Source organism: Saimiri boliviensis, chromosome 7, assembly GCF_048565385.1.
Source record: "Saimiri boliviensis isolate mSaiBol1 chromosome 7, mSaiBol1.pri, whole genome shotgun sequence".
In the NCBI taxonomy this organism is placed as follows: domain Eukaryota; kingdom Metazoa; phylum Chordata; class Mammalia; order Primates; family Cebidae; genus Saimiri; species Saimiri boliviensis.
In genome coordinates this window covers 10271031-10286679 of record NC_133455.1, presented here as the reverse complement: position 1 = coordinate 10286679, position 15649 = coordinate 10271031, and the positions used below count along the sequence as shown (strand labels likewise).

Genomic DNA, 15649 nt, shown 5'->3' with positions numbered 1-15649 from the left:
AGCCTGGGCGGTAGCACAAGACCTGATCTCAAAACAAAACAATTTTTTTTTAAGATTATAAGTTGCATAGAAATTTCGAATGTCATAAAAGCTATAGCATTCCTCTTCGTGATTTGTGTTTCTGTTGGGGGGGTGTTGAGTGATGGAAAATACTGTCTTTCCAGCAACAAAACTGGCAGAACATCCTTGTTGTCATTCCTTTTTTTTGAGACAGGGTCTTGCTCTGTTACCCAGGTTAGAGTACGGTGGCACAATCATAGCCCACGGCAGCCCCAACTTCTTAGGCTCAGTAAAAATCTAGCCATTCTGGATAAATCAAGTATTTGGTTCCTTATCTTCAAAGAAGTAAACTCTCTTAAAACCATTTCTGGCTGGGTGCAGTGGCTCACGCCTGTAATCCCAGCACTTTGGGAGGCTGAGGTGGGCAGATTACGATGTCAGGAGTTTGAGACCAGTGTGGCCAACATAGTGAAACCCCCATCTCTACTAAAAATACAAAAATTATCAGGGCATGGTGGTGTGCACCTGCAGTCCCAGCTACTCAAGAGGCTGAGGCTGGAGAATGCCTGAACCTGGAAAGTGGAAGTTGCTGTGAGCTGAGATCATGCCATTGCACTCCGGCCTGGGCAACAGAACAAGACTCTGTGTCAAAAAAAAAATAATAATAATAATTCTAAGTTGTGGCTGGGCGTGTAGCTCACACCTGTAATCCAGCACTTTTGGAGGCCTAGGTGGGTGGATCACAAGGTCAGGAATTCGAGACCAGTGTGGCCAACATGGTAAAACCCTGACTCTGCTAAAGATACAGAAATTTCCATGCACCTGTAATCTCAGCTATTCAGGGAAGGCTGAGGCAGGAGAATCACTTGAACCTGGGAGGCTGAGGTTGCAGTGAGCCAAGATCATGCTATTGCACTCCAACCTGGGGGACAGGGTGAGACTCTATCTTAGAGACCAAAAAAAAAAGGAAAACCATTTCTAAGTTTGAAGATATCTAAGATTATATAGATTTATATGGATTCTGTAGCTGACATTACTATTTAACAGTAATAATTCTGTCCTATATAATACAAAACATAGTTTATATTGCAAGGCATTATAGAACAATTTCGTCTACAACAGCTGTTCCAAGACACCCTGTAACCCGCAGCTCCCAGGTCATTCTGTGTGAGCTCAAGAAGCTGCTCCAAGGCAGCCCTAATCGTTTGTCTTTCTAGAAGTAAATTTACCAAGAACTTTTTTCACTAGACCACCCTAGCAGTGAGAGAGGTAGATCTTCATATATGTAAGTTCATCTTTTCCATCCTATTGATTAATAGCCATAAAAATTGGATTTACTTATATTTTACTTAGTGAAAATCTCACCTCTTTAGAATGATCTGACTCTTTTTATAATGCCAATCGTGGCTCATGCTTGTAATTCCAGCTACTTGGGAGGCTGAGGCATGAGAATTTCTCGAACCAATGAGATAAAGGTTGCAGTAAGCTGAGATTCACTCCACTTCACTGTAGCCTGGGCCACAAAGTGAGACTTCATCTCAAAAAAATAAAATACAATAAAAATGCCTGTAATCCCATCTATTCAGGAGGCTGAGATGGGAGGATTGCTTGAGCCCAGAAATTCAATTCCAGCCTGAGCAACAAAGTGAGATAACATCTTCAAAAAGCAAAAACAAGAATAAAAAATAATTATTTCGCCGGGCGCGGTGGCTCAAGCCTGTAATCCCAGCACTTTGGGAGGCCGAGGCGGGTGGATCACGAGGTCGAGAGATCGAGACCATCCTGGTCAAGATGGTGAAACCCCGTCTCTACCAAAAATACAAAAAACTAGCTGGGCATGGTGGTGCATGCCTGTAATCCCAGCTACTCAGGAGGCTGAGGCAGGAGAATTGCCTGAGCCCAGGAGGCGGAGTTTGCGGTGAACCGAGATCGCGCCATTGCACTCCAGCCTGGGTAACAAGAGCGAAACTCCGTCTCAAAAAAAAAAAAAAAAATTTCTACATGTAGTGAGTATCTGAGGAAGGCCCTACAAAAAGCTGCATTGCTCTGGGGAAGATGTCAGGAGTTGTAGGGTCTAAGATAAGAAGGAAATGTACTCTGCACTCTTTTTAACTTTATGAAGAACAAAACTAATTAAAATGCATATAAAGATAAGCACTTAAAAGGTATAACCTTAATTTTTTTTAAACTAACTTTTTCCCCTTCTTTGTCTATGCAGTGGCAGTTCTTGGATTGAATTTTTAAATAATGAAGATGAACTTAAAGATATTTTTTTACAGCTAAGAGAAGGAAACCTTGTTTGTGCACAGTACCTTTGGCTTCGACATCGGGTAACATGTTTCACAGTTTTTCCTTGACAGCTTTGTAGCTCCTGAGTTAGGTGATTGAATCAATGTTGGAAGCTAACAGAGCACAAGTGCGACTGGGTGATGAGGTGTTTTTTGATTGGTTCCTAAAATATGACTTGCTTTTGTTTGCAAAGGGCAAGGGGATAAAAAAGACTTTGCCCATTGGCCAGACACATTGGCTCACTCCTGTAATCTCAGCACTTTGGGAGACCAAGGTAGGTGGATCACTTAAGGTCGGGAGTTTGAGACCAGCCTGGCCAACATGGTGAACACTGTCTCTTCCAAAAATACAAAAATTAGCTGGGCATGGTGGCATGTTCCTGTAGTCCCAGCTACTTGGGAGGCTGAGGCAGGAGAATTTCTTTTTTTTTTTTTTTTTTTTTTGAGACGGAGTTTCGCTCTTGTTACCCAGGCTGGAGTGCAATGGCGCGATCTCGGCTCACCGCAACCTCCTCCTCCTGGGTTCAGGCAATTCTCCTGCCTCAGCCTCCTGAGGAGCTGGGATTACAGGCACACGCCACCATGCCCAGCTGATTTTTTGTATTTTTAGTAGAGATGGGGTTTCACCATGTCGACCAGGATGGTCTCGAACTCTCGACCTCGTGATCCACCCACCTCGGCCTGCCAAAGTGCTAGGATTATAGGCTTGAGCCACCGCGCCCGGCGAGAATTTCTTAAACCTGGGAAGTGGAGGTTGCAGTGAGCAAAGGTCATGCCATGGCACTCCAGCCTGGATGACAGAATGGCACTCTGTCTCAGAAAAAAGAAAAGAAAAGAGACTTTTCCCAGGGAAAATTGTCCTCTAGTGATATTAAATCAGAAGAAGTACTATGTACTGTGAGGATACAGTATAACCTTATTTTATCCAATCATTAAGAGTCTAGATTTTTGGGAGCTAAATGATAAGAACACATGGACACATAGAGGGAAACAGCACACACTGGTGTCTTTCTGAGAGTGGAGGGTGGGAGCAGAGAAAGGATCAGGAAAAATACCTAATTGGTTAATAGGCTTAATTGCTGGGTGATGAAATAATTTGTACAACTATCTTTCTTGACACAAGTTCACTTACATAACAAACCTACACTTATACCGCTGAACTTCAAATAAAAGTTAACCAAAAAAGAGTCATCTAACTCCTAATCTTAGCTCAAAAGGCAACATACTATTATGTGATTTATTAGTGGACTTTTTTTTTTTTTTAAATTTGGGGTTTCACCATGATGGCCAGGCTGGTCTTGAACTCCTGACCTCAGGTGATCCACCCACCTCGGCCTCCCAGAGTGCTAGGATTACAGGTGTGAGCCACTGCGCCCGGCCTATTAGTGGGCTTTCTAATGTAGCACTGGTGGAGAAGATGTTGCTACTGCAGCTCAGATTGTAGGAAAAGATTTCCCCTTAAAATTGCTTGTCTCTTATCCCTTTAAGGTTGGCCTAGAACATTAGATCCAAAAAGTCATGACTTGTCATGATGCCATTAATGGCCGCATTGCTTGTTAGAATTCCTACTGTCACTTCCAGTTAAGTTTTCCTTAGAATACTCTCTTTGCTGGTTCCTCTGCAACATGATAAATTATTTGGCACTCAGTGCCATGACGTTTCATGCACTGCACAGCTCCCAACTAGAATCATTTGCATAGTGTAAATCTCCTTTAGCGCTCATTATTAAATCAGTAAGCTATTCCTTAAAATCACTTCCTAAATCGTCTTTGTCAAACATTTGGGAGGCTTTTGGTTTAAATTTGTCAGATATTAATTTCTCGCTCCTTACAATTTAGGCAAACTTTGAAAGCAGATTTGATGTCAAAATGCTGGAGAGCTTGCTTAACTCAATTTCTGCACCAGTCTGTTTGCAAAAGCTGTGCCCATGGTTTAAAAATGATGTTATTCCATTTGTAAGAAGGACTGTGCCTGAAGGACAGGTGAGTTGTCTTAAGTATTTCCACTCTTGAGGACTTTATTTCATATTTTACATTAGGTCATTGAAGATTAAGTCACGTTAACACCAGCTATTTGAACAGTTAGTTAACTTACACCAGTATTAATTAAATTGTCTCTTAAAAGACAATCATGGTGGTTCAGAATGAGATTCTGTCATTTGCAACAACGTGGATGGAACTGGAGATTATTATGTTAAGTGAAATAAGCCAGACATAGAAAAACATTGTATGTTCTCACCTATTTGTGGGATCTAAAAATCAAAACAGTTGAACTCATGGACAGAGAGTAGAAGGATGGTTACCAGAGGCTTGCAAGGGTTGTGGGGTGATCAGGCAGAAGTGGGTATGGTTAATGGCTATAAAATAAATATTTAGAAAGAATGAAGCTGGGTGTGGTGGCTCATACCTGTAATCCCATCACTTTGGGAGGCTGAGCTGGGTGGATCACCTGAGGCCAGGTGTTTGTAACCAACCTGACCTACATAGTGAAACCCTGTCTCTACTAAAAATATGAGAATTAGCCGGGTGTGGTGGCATGCACCTATTATCCCAGCTACTTGGGAGTCTGAGGCAGGAGAATTGCTTGAACCCAGGAGGTTGCAGTGAGCCGAGATTGAGCCATTGTGAAGGAGCACAAGTGAAACTCTGTATCTTTAAAAAAAAAAAAAAGGAATGAATAAGACATGCTCTTTGATTGCACAATAGAGTGACTATAGCCAATAACTTAATTCTACATTTATTGCTTATAGCCATTACTGGAAAAGGGGAAAAAAAATTCTACATTTAAAAATAACTAAAAGAGGCTAGGTGCAGTGGCTCATGCCTGTAATCCTAGCACTTTGGGAGGCCAAGGCAGGCGGATCACAAGGTCAGGAGTTTGAGACCAGCCTGGCCAATGTGGTGAAACCTCGTCTCTGATAAAATACAAAAATTATCCGAGAATGGTGGCGAGCACCTGTAGTCCCAGCTACTTGGGAGGCTGAGGCAGAAGAATCACTTGAACCTGGGAGGGGGAAGATGCAGTGAGCCAAAATTGAACCACTGCACTCCAGCCTGAGAAACAGAGGAAGACTCTGTTTCAAAAAAAAAAAAAACTAAAAGAGTGTAATTGGATTGTTTGTAACACAAAGGGGATGGATACCCTATTTTCCATGATGTGATTATTTCACATATCATGCCTGTATTAACACATCTCATATACTCCACAAGTATGTACATCTGCTGTGTACCCACACACACACACACAAAAGACAATTGTAGATAAGACATTTATGGACAAAATAAATTTCTAAAGGAATAAAAGAAAATCATGGAGGTTTTTAGTTACATCAGTGATTATCCATTAAGAATTTTGTTTTTAAATAATCTGTTTCAGATAATTCTAGCAAAATGGTTGGAACAAGCAGCCAGGAACCTTGAATTAACTGATAAGGTAATGCTGATTTAATTAACAGTAAAAAGGCATTTTTCACATTTCCAACAGCATAAAACATTGTTCTGAACTGTCTGTAATATTTTTTAAAGGCAAATTGGCCAGAAAATGGACTTCAGTTGGCAGAGCTATTTTTCACAGTAGAAAAACCAGATGAGTTGGGATTGGCATCTTCTTGGCGTTGGATTTCCTTGGTATGATGTGGAAAGCAGATTTTTAGTAATCAAACAGTCAATTTACCTGAAAGGGTTTGTCTGCATATATATGAAGTATCTGGAAATACATCATCTTCTTAAACTTTCTGTTTTTTTGTTCCTTTGTTTTGTGCCTTTCAAATCCACATGAAAGAAAATTGTTTTTTTTTTTTTCTTTCTGATATTTGTGTTACAACTTCAACCTATTTTATTTATTTATTTATTTCTGAAACAAGGTCTCACTCTGTTGTCCAGGCTGGAATATAGTGGTGCGACATTCCAGCTCACTGCACCCTCAACTTCCTGGGCTCAAGTAATCTTCCCACCTCAGCCTCCTAAGTAGCTGGGACTAACCTGTGTGCATCACCATGCCTGACTGATTTTTGTGTTTTTCGTAAAGACAAGGTTTTGCCATGTTGCCAAGGCTGGTCTTGAACTCCCGGGCTAAGCGATCCACCCACCTGGGCCTCCCAAAGTGCTGGGATTATAGGTGTGAACTATGGTGCGCAGCCCCCGCAACCCATTTTTTGTTTGGTTGTTTGAGATGGAGTCTCACCCTGTCGCCCAGGCTGGAGTACAGTGGTGCAATCTCAGCTCACTGCAACCACCACTTCCTGGGTTCAAACAATTCTGTCTCAGCCTCCCACATAGCTGGGACTACAGGTACCCGCCACCACTTCTGGCTAATTTTTTTGGAGTTTTAGTAGAGTCAGGGTTTTAACAAGTTGGTCAGACTGTTCTTCAAACTCCTGACCTCAAATTATTCACCCTCATGGGTCTTGAAAAGTGCTGGGATTATAGGTGTGAGCCATTGCGTCTGGCCCCCCTCAACCTATTTTAATGAGCACTTTTTCTCTCTTGAACCAACCAGAAGGTGAACTATGTAAATATTCTGCTAAGTAGTATAATTGGGATTTTCTGCCTTAGCAGCATTTGACAGTCCTTTGAAAAATAACTCTTGGCTTGGCACTGTGGCTCATGCCTGTAATCCCAGCACTGTGGGAAGCCAAGGCGGGATCATTTGAGGTCAAGAGTTCGAGACCAGCCTGATCAACATGGTAAAACCTTGTCTCTGGTAAAAATACAAAAAAAAAAAATATGCATGGTGGTAGGTGCCTGTAGTCCCAGCTATTTGAGAGCTTGCAGCAAAAGAATTGCTTGAACCTGGTAGGCAGAGGTTTCAGTGAGCCGAGAATGACTCCCATCTCCAAAAAAAAAGAAAAAAATTAATCTTTTCTTTTTTGAGACAGTCTTGCTCTGTTGCCCAGGCTGGAGTACAGTGGCACGATCTTGGCTCACTGCAACCTCCCACTCCTGGGTTCAAGCAGTTCTGCCTCAGCCTCCCAAGTAGCTGGGATTACAGGTGTGTGCCACTACATCTGGATAATTTTTCTATTTTTAGTAGAGACAGGATTTCACCATGTTCGCCAGACTGGTCTTGCATTCCTGACCTCAGGTGATCCGCCCTCTTCGGCCTCCCAAAGTGCTAGGATTACAGGCTTGAGCCACCTAACCTGGCCTAGTATTAGTTTTCAAAGGTTGTATCTATCAAGTCAACTTTTCTATATAAGAGCTTTTTCCTCTTGCTGTAAAACATTGTTTTTATCTGCTCCCTGTTGGTTAACTTTTATCAATACTGAAGGTTGTGTTCCTCATATATAATTTTAGGAAATGTTATGCCTTTATATCTGGTTGTAATATGTAATCTCTGTATATAGATGGGATACTGGGCACTAGCTAAATGATGCTGTGTACTGTGTATACTTGGATTCTGAAAAAATATTATGCCAATATTCTTAATTTTTCTAATTTTTTTTAAAAGACAGAAAATTTCAGATTCTGATCTGTACTAATTTAGTTTAAATTCTACTAAATTTAGAGCATAAGTTGGTTTAAAATTGCAGATTTTCTCTTATGTACATATCCAGGGTCATTTCTTATTTTATCTGAAAGAATTCTGATTCCATTTCCCTCTCACGCTTTTCTTTTATATCCGTAACAACTTTAACACTTTTGTTTTAGAAGGATTATCAGAACACAGAGGAAGTATGTCAGCTAAGGACTTTGGTAAATAACTTGCGAGAGTTGATCATGTTGCATAGGAAATACAACTGCAAATTAGCCCTATCTGATTTTGAGAAGGTAAAGTCCAAGGTCAAAATAATTATTTTGTATATCAAATTATGGGTAGAGTCTATATTTATGCCCTCTTTGTTTTGGCATCCAGGAAAATACAACCAGCATAGTATTCCGAATGTTTGATAAAGTGCTGGCCCCGGAGCTTATTCCCTCTGTCCTTGAGAAGTTTATAAGAGTTTACATGAGGGAACATGACTTGCAGGAGGAGGAGCTTCTCTTGCTGTACATAGAGGTAACTTTTCCTTTAGATCTAGTCTTATTTCTTGGATCTATGTGGTGTAGCACTGTAGTAAATATCTAACTCTTTAAGGAGTGTAATATGCTTTATCAGTCGGACTCATGCAGCATATTGAATTGGTTAAGGATGTGGGTTAATTGTGCGACTAACCCTCTTCAGCAAAAGGTGACTTATTAGGACTATAAACTCAGAAAATTGAGACAGGTCTCAGTTAATTTAGAAAGTTTATTTTGCTGAGGTTGAGGACACACCCATGACACAGCCTCAGGAAGTCCTGATGACATGTGCCCAAGATGTTCTGAGCACAGCTTGGTTTTATACATTTTAGGGGTACATGAGACATCAATCAGCAAATGTAAGAAGTACATTGGTTTGGTCTGGAAAGGTGGGACAACTTGAAGCAAAGGCAGGAAGACAACAAGTTAGGGCAGCTTCCAGTTCACAGATAGGTAATACGTAAACGGTCACATTCTTGTGAGTTTCTGATTAGCCTTTCCAGAGAAGGCAGTCAGATACACAGCTATCTCAGTGAAAAGAGGAGTAACATTGATAGAATGAGAGGCAGGTTTGCCCTAAGCGGTTTCCAGCCCAAGGTTTTCCTTAGTGATTTTGGGGGCCCAAAAGATTTTCCTTTCACAATACTTTCTTCAAAGGGCTATTGTGAGATCATAGCAGCATGAGCTCAGTAACTATTAGCAGTTATTTTCTGTGGACATTATTAATGTGCTACGATAATCTTATTTGTAGATTCTTCAAGAATGTTTTCATTCTTAAATTTTCTGTACCATATAAAACTAAAGGCTAATGTTTTGGCACTTTTATATTTTTAGACCATTGTTCAACATTCATGACTAATTAGAATTTTAGGGTTTTTTTTTTTAAACTCATCTATCAAAACCATCTATCTGTATCTAGCTGTATGTGGCATTAATTTTTTAAAAACATACATCTTTATCCCTTTTTAGGATTTACTGAAGAGATGCAGCTCAAAGTCCATATCAAAGTCCACATCACTCTTTGAAACAGCATGGGAAGCAAAGGCCATGGCAGTAATAGGGTGTTTATCTGACACTGATGTAAGTAAATAGTGATCATTTGCGTTTTGCTTTTGAGCATTAGATCTTTTCTGAAAGCTTTTTTCTCTTCATAAAAGTGACACATACTTGTTTTTGTTTGAGATGGGGTCTGGCTCTGTTGCCCAGGCTGGAGTATAGTGACATGGTCATGGCTCACTGCAGCCTCAACCTCCCTGGCTGAAGGGATCCTCCCACCTCAGCCTTCTGAGTAGTTGGGACCATAGGCATGTGCCACTACAACTGGCTAATTTTTGTATTTTTTGTAGAGACAGGGTTTCCCAGTGCTTCCCAGGCTGGTCTCGAACTCCTGGGCTCAAGTGATCTTGCCCTCTTTCTCCTCCTAAAGTATCTGTTTTATTTAATTTCAGAAAATAAAAAGTGAATGTTTTCTCATTTCTACCCCTAGGAGAACCTCCATGCACAGTTGCATGCATATCTTTCCAGGCTTTTCTGTGGTTATGCAAACATGGAGACTTGACTTTTCTTTTTCAGTTACTCCCTGCAATGTGAGACATTTTTAAATATGTCGTAATGTGCCTTTATTTTAACTTGGCACTGTTATTAGTTACCACAATAAAACATAAATAAAATAATGAAAACTGCTTTTTTTTTTTTTTTGAGACGGAGTTTCGCTCTTGTTGCCCAGGCTGGAGTGCAACGGCGCGATCTTGGCTCACCGCAACCTCTGCCTCCTGGGTTCAGGCAATTCTCCTGCCTCAGCCTCCTGAGTAGCTGGGATTACAGGCACACTCCACCATGCTCAGCTAATTTTTAGTATTTTTAGTAGAGACGGGGTTTCACCATGTTGGTCTTGATCTCTTGACCTCGTGATCCACCCGCCTCGGCCTCCCAAAGTGCTGGGATTACAGGCTTGAGCCACCGTACCCGGCCACGAAAACTGCTTTTAAACCAGAGACCGAGGCTGGACACAATGGCTTATACCTGTAATCCGAGCACTTTTGGAAGCCAAGGCTGACAGATCGCCTGAGCTCAGGAGTTTGGGACCTGCCTGGGCACCATGGCAAAACCCTATCTTTACAAAAAAATACAAAAATTAGCTGGGTGTGTTGGTGCACAACAGTAGTCCTAGCTACTTGGGAGGCTGAGGTGGGAGGATCACCTGAGTCCCTTAAGTTGAGGCTCTACTGAGCCATAATTGCACCACTGCACTCCAGCCTGGGCAGTGGGAATCCAACCCTGCCTGGGAAAAAAAAAAAAAAAATCCCAGACATCGTCGAGACCCTAGAAAGCAATAAAGTTGTATTTTTAGCTTACAATAGACAAAATACTCTTCTGAATTTTTCTAAATAGTCAAATTGTTCTCTGTATATGAAAACTGAAGAACTATATGGTTTTCCAGTGAGTGGATGAAATATTTTCAAACTACCATATGGTTGATGTAAGAGCTCTGCTCGTTAAACTGTGCTATTCACTTACATGCATCATAAACCTGAGAGCTGTTTCTTGTCCATGTGTGCATCTCTTTATAGCTCATATTTGATGCAGTGCTCAAGATCATGTATGCAGCAGTGGTTCCTTGGAGTGCAGCTGTGGAGCAGCTGGTGAAGCAGCACCTGGAAATGGACCATCCCAAGTAAGATTACAGTCTACCAAACAATGATTTTGTGCTTTGGAGAAACGTGTTTTGAGTTGACATTCATTTATGTTTTTATATTGTTTACTGTGTCCCTTATGATCCATGTTAATATCGATAAATTTGCTTTCAGAGTCAAGTTATTACAGGAAAGTTACACGCTAATGGAGATGAAAAAACTTTTACGAGGCTATGGAATAAGAGAGGTGAATCTCTTAAACAAGGAAATAATGGTAAGTATACTCTTTGAAGAGTCTTTTTTCTCTTTCCTTTCATTTCTAGGGCAACATGGGAAATTTAATGAGGATTTTATATTCTAGGAGGCTAGTAGAGCCAGGTTTTTTCACTACATTACTTTTGTTAGATATAGTATTAATAAGGTGTTCAGTTATTTATGAGAGTATTAAAGACACCAAATAGTAAAATGAAGAAGCTAAAGAAGAAAGAAGACAGGACTGTGGAATGATCAGAATATAAATCGTGTTTTAATCTTCAATACAATTTAGTTTTTTGCTGACCCCCTTTTTTTTTTGACACGGACTCTCACTCTGTCGCCAGGCTGGAGTACAGTGGTGCGATCTCAGCTCACTCAACTTGCCTCAGCCTCCTGAGTAGCTGGAACTACAGGCACACACCACCATACCCAGCTAATTTTTGTATTTTTAATAGAGACAGGGTTTCGCCATGTTGGCCAGGATAGTCTCGATCTCTTGACCTTGTGATTCACCTGCATCGGACTCCCAGAGTGTTAGGATTATAGGCAGGACCCACTGTGCTTGACCTGCTGCATTATTTTAATTTTTTGGCCACTTTGCTCTTATGGGCAAATGATTTCTTGGTTCTCTGTGAGTTTTCATAACAAAGAAATGTGCATATTGTCTGTTTCAGGGGGTGGTTAGATACATTCTCAAACAAGATGTCCCATCTTCTTTAGAAGACGCTTTAAAGGTGGCCCAAGCATTTATGTTGTCTGATGATGAGATCTACAGTCTAAGAATTATTGACCTGATTGATAGAGAACAGGTTTGTAAGTTTTATGTTTTCATTTCATATGGCTTCTTTGTTTGTTTGTTTTTTTGAGCCAGGGTCTCACTTCATTTCCCAGGCTAGAGTGCAGTAGCCGGGTTTCACCATGTTGGCCAGGCTAGTCTCAAACTCCCGACCTCAAGTAATTTGCCTCCCTCAGCCTCCCAAAGTGCTGGGATTACTGGTGTAAGCTACTGTGCCAGCCTTTTGTGTTTTTAAGTGTCATTATTTTTATATAATTCTATAATCATAGTAATGCCTAGGAATTAAATCTTCAGTACCTAGGATCATATTTTATATTTTAAATTTATTTGATTGTTTGCTGTCATTAAAAATGGATTTTCAGCAGCAGGATGGTTAGCTGATGCATGCAGGGCTTAAAACGTGGATGATAGGTTGATGGGTTCAGCAAACCACCATGGTACATGTAACAAGCCTGCACATTCTGCACATGTATCCCAGAACTTAAAATTAAATAAAAATGGATTTTCAGATTATTAAAACATTGAACCATAGTCTATTTTTCCAAATGATGTATTTTCATCTTTAAGTAGAAAGGAAAGAAGGAAGTCCACACTGTCCTTTGCGAATACCAGCTGTTTTTTCTTTCTTTCAAACCCTTTTTATAGGGTGAAGACTGTCTCCTTCTGTTGAAGTCTTTGCCTCCTGCTGAAGCTGAGAAAACTGCAGAAAGAGTCATCATATGGGCACGATTGGCGTTACAAGAAGAGCCAGATCATTCTAAAGAGGTGGGATTTTCATTAAGTAAAATATAAGTAAATCTCATTTTTATGGCTATTAATCAATAGGATAGAAAAGATGGACTTACACATAGGAAGATCTATCTTTCTCACTGCAAGGGTGGCTTCGTATTAGAATTCCTGGGTAAATTTACTACTAGGAAATAAAAAACAATTGTGGCTGCCTTGGAGTGGCTCCTTGAGCCCACACAGAATGACCCGGGAGCTGCAGGTTGGAGGGTGTCTTAAAGTAGTTGTTGTACATGAAAGGTTTCTATAATGCCTTGCAATATAAACAGTATTTTTTGTTATATAGGACATAATTGTTGTCAAATCGTAATATCAACTAAAGAACCAATATAAACCTGTATAATCTTAGAACATTGAAACTTAGAAATGGTTTTAAGAGAGTTTACTTCTTTGCAGATAGGGAACCAAATACTTGATTTTTCCAGGATAGTTGGATTTTTACTGATTTTTGATTTTTCTCCTTTTTCAGTATTATGTATAGGAGATCAGGTGTTGATATGTTGCCCAGACTGGTCTTGAACTCCTGAGTTTAAGTTCTCTCCTAGTCTTAGCCTCCCAAGTAGCTGGGATTACAGGCATGCACCCACCGTGCCCAGTAGTTAGGTTTTCTTTTTTTTTCTTTTTTGAGATGGAGTCTTGCTCTGTCGCTCAGGCTGGAGTACAGTGGCTCGATCTTGGCTCATTGCAACCAATGCCTTCTGTGTTGAAGCAGTTCTTCTGCCTCACAGGCGTGCACCACCACACCTGGCAAATTTATGTATTTTTAGTAGAGATGGGGGTTTTACCATGTTGGGCAGGCTGGTCTCAAACTCCTGACCTCGAGTGATCCCTCCTCCTCGGCCTTCCAAAATGCTGGGCTTACAGGCGTGAGCCACCATACCTGGCCAATAGTTGGATTTTTAAAACCCCTAAGGTTAGATCCCTCCCAACTTCACTCAGTCTATTTCAATAATGTTTTTTCCTTTTGGAAAATGTTGTTTTTAAACACCTAATATTTACTATGCAATAGGTGTTAGGTTAAATACTTTATCTACTTCCTGTTGATAACAAAGCTGTAAAGTAGTTCCTACTGTTGTCTCCTTACATACTAAGTTCAAAAACTAAAATATTAAGGTAAATGCCTTCTTCCCGAGGTTGTTAGAAACGAGCAGAACCTCAGCTCAAACTCTCTAATGCTGTAGTCTGTATTCTTAACTACCAGCTTGAACTGCTCCCGTTATGAAAATATTTGAATATTTTTTATTGCCAAGGCTCTTACTAAGCATTTTACATACATCATGTCTTTTAATTAAAGCATCTCCTTTTTTTCCTTGTCTTTAAAAAAACTTTTTTTTTTTTTAAATAATCACTGAAAGGTAGTGATTCTTTATTAGACTTCTGTTCTCTAGGCCATTTTTCAGACTTTTGTTCTGTTTAACGTTTTCCAAATGTTTTTTCAAATAGTAAGTAACTCGAAAAGAGACTAAGGATCTGTTAATCATAGTGTAGCTGAAAGTTTATTAGGGAGAGTTGCATATTCTTTGGTATTTATAGATCATATATCCAGGAGTTCATACCGGAGTTTTTCATGTCTGCCCCATATGATGCTCATTAACGATTCATTGCTCAGCCGCCCAACTCCTCCCTGATTGTCTTTTGTGCTGCTGCGGTTTTTATGTATTTGTATGTGATCTACTGAAGTGACCAGAAAATAAAGTAGATTTTCTTTTATTTTATTTGCTTATTTTTAGGGCAAGGCCTGGAGAATGTCTGTAGCCAAGACATCCGTGGACATTCTTAAGATACTGAGTGACATTCAGAAAGGTAGCTTTTACCTGTGTTTTCTCATCTCAGTTTTGTTCCAGAACTCATCCCCTTCAGAAAGAGGCATCAATGACAACTGTCACCACACCCACAGTTTGTCTGGCTCTGATTGTCTTTATTGATCTTATCTATTTTGCTTCATGAAAAGTCTTTCTTCCTTTATTTCTTTATGAGCAATGTAAGAACAGACACATGCAAAATCAGCCTATCGTTTGTTTATATGCTTCAGTTACAATTTAGTGCCAGACTAGATTTCCTTGGTGTCTGGCACTCATTGCTCATTTTTCTCATTTATCACTTGGTTATGTTCAGAGGGAAAGCCATTTGAACTAAAAGTTAAATGCAACAGTTAGGAAAATAACTTTCCAGGGGGGAAAAAAGGAAGCTGCAATTTATTTCAGAAAAATGACTTTTTCTTGTGACCCATAAACTTCTGTTTTCTACCTCCTGAAAGAATAATTAGCCGGGCACATGGCTCATACCTGTAATCCTAGCACTTTGGGAGGCCAAGGTGGGCGGATCATGAGGTCAGGAGTTCCAGACTAGCTTGACCAACATACTGAAACCCCGTCTCTACTAAAAATATAAAAATTAGCCGGGCATGCTGGCATGTGCCTGTAATTCCAGCTACTTGGGAGGCTGAGGCAGTAGAATTGTTTCAACCTGGGAGGCAGAGGTTGCAGTGAGCCGAGATCTTGCCATTACACTCCAGCCTGGGCAACAAGAGCAAAACTCCGTCTAAAAATAATAATAATAATTAGATTTTTTTCAAATTAGATTTCTTTTTGTGCTTAGTTAGTGTACCTCAGCATCTGAAAAGAACTACTGAAGACTTGAGATGAGAGAACCGAAGCTAACTAAAATTTCTTTTCTTTTTTTTTTCTTTCTTTTTTTTTTTTTAAGAGATGGGGTTTCACCATGTTGGTCAGGATGGTTTCAACTTCCTGACCTTGTGATCCATCCGCCTCGGCCTCCCAAAGTGCTGGGATTACAGCTGTGAGCCACCATACCCGGCCTTAAAATTTCTTTTTGAAGTTCTGATAATAAGAGAATTTGTATGTTTGCTATAATTTTTAAAAATTTAATTAC

The 15649-nt window shown here is 40.2% G+C and overlaps 1 protein-coding gene across 4 annotated transcripts in view; it reads left to right on the top strand.

Annotated features, from left to right (window-relative positions):
* Window positions 1–15649, top strand: part of KNTC1 (kinetochore associated 1) — a 110514-nt gene that overhangs the window by 35156 nt on the left and 59709 nt on the right. For 2 of the 4 annotated variants that reach the window (XM_074402110.1, XM_074402111.1), the window contains 12 exons: window positions 2219–2330; window positions 4127–4270; window positions 5664–5720; window positions 5813–5914; window positions 7937–8056; window positions 8142–8285; window positions 9257–9367; window positions 10858–10961; window positions 11095–11194; window positions 11850–11984; window positions 12617–12736; window positions 14488–14560. In XM_074402110.1, the coding sequence (XP_074258211.1) occupies window positions 2219–2330; window positions 4127–4270; window positions 5664–5720; window positions 5813–5914; window positions 7937–8056; window positions 8142–8285; window positions 9257–9367; window positions 10858–10961; window positions 11095–11194; window positions 11850–11984; window positions 12617–12736; window positions 14488–14560 (1322 nt within the window). The remainder of the gene's footprint in view (window positions 1–2218; window positions 2331–4126; window positions 4271–5663; window positions 5721–5812; window positions 5915–7936; window positions 8057–8141; window positions 8286–9256; window positions 9368–10857; window positions 10962–11094; window positions 11195–11849; window positions 11985–12616; window positions 12737–14487; window positions 14561–15649) is intronic. The other 2 variants (XM_074402112.1, XM_074402113.1) reach the window with 2 other exon arrangements.